General features: G+C 31.9%; 1 protein-coding gene across 1 annotated transcript in view; it reads right to left on the bottom strand.

The window, feature by feature from the left end:
• The window catches only part of LOC106876393 (transcription factor 7-like 2), a 79055-nt gene that overhangs the window by 11903 nt on the left and 62407 nt on the right, over nt 1–4745 (bottom strand). Inside the window, exon 8 of the mRNA XM_052968454.1 lies at nt 2084–2155. Within this exon, the coding sequence (XP_052824414.1) occupies nt 2084–2155 (72 nt within the window). The remainder of the gene's footprint in view (nt 1–2083; nt 2156–4745) is intronic.

Genomic DNA, 4745 nt, shown 5'->3' with positions numbered 1-4745 from the left:
TACTCATAAGCTTTGTGCCTTTTGGAGAAGATAAATAACAACTTCAGTATATTCTTTTCTTAAAAATCTTGTATAGATTTTCATTTATGAAATCATTAGTCACCAGCTCATAACACTCAAAATAATATTGTCCGGAAAAAAATAATAAATTAAACAACATTCTCTGACTTTGATCCAATGAGCTGGACAAATAGATTCATGAGAAACCACTGGTAGTTTTGTTGTGGACATTAAACTACATGGCTTCTAGCTTTTTCTTTTCCTTTTTTGAACCCCCCCCCCCTATTTGGAGATCTCCACAATTTCTTAAGATGTTGAAACCATGATCAATCAGTTATAAGAAGAAAAAAATGGAATCAACATACTTCTGAAGGAAAAAACAACTTTGTCAAGTCATCTATTAAGCCAATGACAACCGAAGTCCAAGAATACTTACCAGATAAATTTTTACTCTTTAACTAATAACCTTCCTGCTCTAGAAATCTCATCAACTTCCTTACTAACTATTATTCTTACAAACTTTTACCACACCACCATTTATATATTTATAATTTTAGGACACATAATTTCTTTAACCCTATTCTATAAAAAAAATAAAAAAGACCCCAAAAACCTCAATGCTAAGTATGATTACTGAGCAGAAAACAGTCTTTTACAAATAAAAAGATCATGCTCTCTACTACAGTTTAGTTTCCAATCGTCTTGCGCACTAAACACTGAAAATGCTGTAAAAACATCTTGAAGAGTCAATTAATCTGGTCTTAAAAGCTGTACATAAAACTGATTGAGCTTATGTGTCAGAAACAATCGTTGATATAGACATTAATACAGTAGTATAACTAGTTGTAGTATAAGATGAAAACTATCCACATCAAATGAACCCTGTCACTTTGTTCAAAGGAATCAGTAATACTATTCTTCATTAGGTTGTACAGAATTAATAAGCTAGGCAACTTTATTGATGTGATCCTCCAATCATTTCTATACTTCAGAATATCAACTATATAATTCAAGTAACAAGTCTATATATCATTATTATTATTATTATTATTTAATGTCTGATTGCCATGCTGACAGGAGTTTGATGGTTTGAGAAGACCTGATAAATTTGAGGAATGCGGCATGCCCTAATGTCTGTTTTGGCAGGGGTTTCTATAGCTGGATGCCCTTCCTAATGTTATCCATCTTACAGAGTGTACTGCCTTTTTTTTTTTTTGCTGTTTCTTTACATGGCACCAGCTTGAGAGAGATTGTCATGTGACATGCATGACTAAAGTGCCTAAAGAAGAATAAGGGGAAGAGTGTGATGATTTTAGTTGAGGTGAAAGAGAGAGGGTTTTAAATATAAAGAGAGGAGGTTTATGGTTGTGAGAGGGTGGCAATGGAGAGAGTAACAGAGAAGACACTACTGGGAAGAGAGTATGGAAGGGATTTAGCAGCAGGGGTTTGTGAGAAAGGGTAGAACAGATTGGTAAGGATGATGAGATAGGTTGTGCAGGAAAGATCCAGGATTACTCCACATTAAAAGGGTAAGGGTGAAAGGTTTGAAGGAAAAGGAACAGGTGAAAGTGAAAGTGATGAGCATCCAAAGAGGGAGAGACGAAAGGGTGTTGAGAGAAGCTATAAGAAGAGGATAGTGAGAGGATATATATATCCATCTATATGTGTTTAACAAGACCCCAGCCCTACAGCTCGGTGTATAATCAAGAACTCTAGTAGAGACTTAGAAATGTAAACTTAGAAAGGAGAGACAGATGCTATGCAAAAAGAATATATTGTGAATACAAAAGTATGTGTCAAGATATGGTGAGGTTATAATCATTTGTCAAACACTGTTAGTATCATCATCATCCTCATCATCATCATCCTCATCATCATCATCATCATCCTCATCATCATCATAAATATTTTCTATGCAGCTTACTATTTTTTTGTTTTTGGCATGTGGATAATAATAAAAAAAAAAAAAAGTAATGATGATATAATAATCACACAAAAATACAAACAAAAAAAAACAAACTGAGTTATAGACAGAAAGTGATTGATTTAGAGTGGAATGGGCGAGTGTAGAAAGAGCATATACCAATAATAGATGGCCTCGTCCTTTCCCACTGATATGAATCCCCGCCAGAGCTTCCTTCAGCAGTTATAGAATCTGAAGCACATAAGAAAATGGCGGTTTTGAGCGATACAGTTTGAAACGGCACAAGGTTTCAGTGAACCTCCAAAGGAAATAATTACAACATTAAAGGAACAAATAACTAGGTATATATATGTTTTGCTACCTAACACATACAATATATATATATGCGTATACATATATATTTACACACAATGTGTAGCAGTCAGTGACAAGCTGCTGTATAACCTCACTTTGATTTACACCTTTATCTTAAGATTTTATGGCAAAAATTCTTTTTTATATATATAAAGATTTTATTTATACAAATGTAATAGAAAGCAAACTTTAGAAATGAATTTAGTTAAGGAACAGTTTTAACATGTAAAAAATAAATAAAATTAATAAATAAATCTTATCATCATAAGAGAGAAACATTAATTAACACATCAACATTGCTTGCTTCAATCTTGACGTATTTACTCTATTAATTTACATCACATGCTAATTTATTTCTCTCCCAGAACAACGTTCTTACATCTGTTCATCAATTTCCTTCTGCCTGTCTATTTCAACAAATAACGATCTCTGACACCAGTAAAAGGTGAAAAAAAAAAAAAAACTTCTGAAATTTCTCTGATGGTAGAAAGCAAGGGTGGGGGTGAGGGTGATATGGTTGACTCCAGTATTTGACTGGTAAGTTTATTTTAGCAACCTCCAAAAAAATTAAAATTAAAATAAAACAAAACTCTAAATTGACCTTTGCAGGAATTGAACACAGATCATGAAGGGAGATGACTGAATACAACAAGACATTTGTCAGATGATCTACTAATTGCATGGGAAATGTCTATGTAGACTTTCTTTAAATAAATGTAAAATAACAACGTTAGAGTGATCCAAAAAAGAGCGCAACAATATGTTTAATTTTAGGGTGCATGATGTCTAACTTCATATAGTGACTTAGATATAGTACCCTAAAATTTGGGTCCACAAGATGTCAGGACCAAAGCCTATTATTAAAAAAATTACAAGATGATTAAAGAATAAATTGCCCTCAATGAAATCAAACCTATGAAAAAGTATTACATGGAAAAGATTTTGAAAACTTCCAGAATATTTCCTCAAGAAACTATTTTCTTGCTTTAATGTAATCTCTTTCTGGTTATTATTCTATGTTAGGAACAATAAAATAGATCAACAAATGAATTTCCAGAGATGGCATTAAAAAGCTAAATACCTGGTTTAATAGCAACCACTATCGGTTATGACAAAGAGGAATTGGGGAAATTGAGAAAAGCAATATATATGAGCTTAAACAGGTTGTTGTTTAGATCCAGATCAACCCTGAATGGGTAGATCTAAGATTAAAGGCGCGTCAGTATTCATGGCCGTTATTTTTTAGAGTTTATCTATGAATGCATTATCAACTGTCCCTTTCCTTTCTGTTAATCTTTTTTTTTTATTCGGGGTATGATTTTGGGGAAATTTTTCTCACGGGATTGACTGATGTAAGCAACGTAAGGCCTCGGCACAGAAATGGATATTGGGAACCATCAGAAGTTCCTAGTTATTAGCAAAGGTTTGATTATATATATAACTAATTTAGAGACGAACCACCACTCTAGTCAACTAAGAACCCGTGTGGTGGTTCATCTCTAAATTAGTTATATACATATATATTACGAAACCCGGTGTAATATTATACCGATATTTGCCTGTAAGGTTGGAATAAGCTTTTATTCCCTAATATTATTACTATAATACTTTATATATACAAATATATATATAATCAATTGATCAAACATATATGCATGTTTAGCATAAAACACAATAAGTGTATTCATTAACACACATAGCAAATGAGGACGTTTTATTGTAAAATAATAAATGGTGCTGCGATGGAACAATCACCGATTCATGTCTTCTGATACAACTATGACTTTATGCAAGTTTCTGATACAACTATGATTCGTTATAAAGTGTATCATATCTATTTCTCATGAGGATTGAGTCATGGAAAGAAACACATTTGAAGACAAGCTCACTAAACCAATACAAAAAACATGATAATCAACAGATAACAGTTTCTGTATTAGAATTAAGCAATGGAATAATGACTACTTCTCAAATAAAAGATATATTTAAAAAAATACCCAGGCATAGTATTAGGTTATCAAACCGTATGGATTTAAAGCAAAAACTATGTCTGCCAAGAAGTAAATAAATATGTTATCCTTTTAGAAAAAATGACAGGAAAGTCTGTAGAGAATTTTAAGGAAAAAATGGTTGTTTTACATCTACAATTCTATTGTGATTCATGTTTTCTCGTTTTTTAAATTTCGCTATTTTTTTCCATTTCAGTCAGACACATGGAAAGTTCTTATGGTACTAACTTTAAGTAAAGATATTTTATTAGAATAACTCCAGTATCTAAGACAAGTCTTCCTTAATGTGACGTGGAGCAAGCTTTAAAAACATCTACAATGAAAAAAAAATAATAATAATAAAAATAATAGCCGAAACTAACTGTAATACTTAAATAAAAAAACAAACATCTTTAACTAAAAATTATATAGAATTCATAAACCAAAGACAGAAAGAAAGCTAGGTAGGCATATATATA

This window comes from Octopus bimaculoides, chromosome 6, assembly GCF_001194135.2.
Source record: "Octopus bimaculoides isolate UCB-OBI-ISO-001 chromosome 6, ASM119413v2, whole genome shotgun sequence".
Classification (NCBI taxonomy): domain Eukaryota; kingdom Metazoa; phylum Mollusca; class Cephalopoda; order Octopoda; family Octopodidae; genus Octopus; species Octopus bimaculoides.
This window is presented reverse-complemented; position numbering and strand designations above follow the sequence as displayed.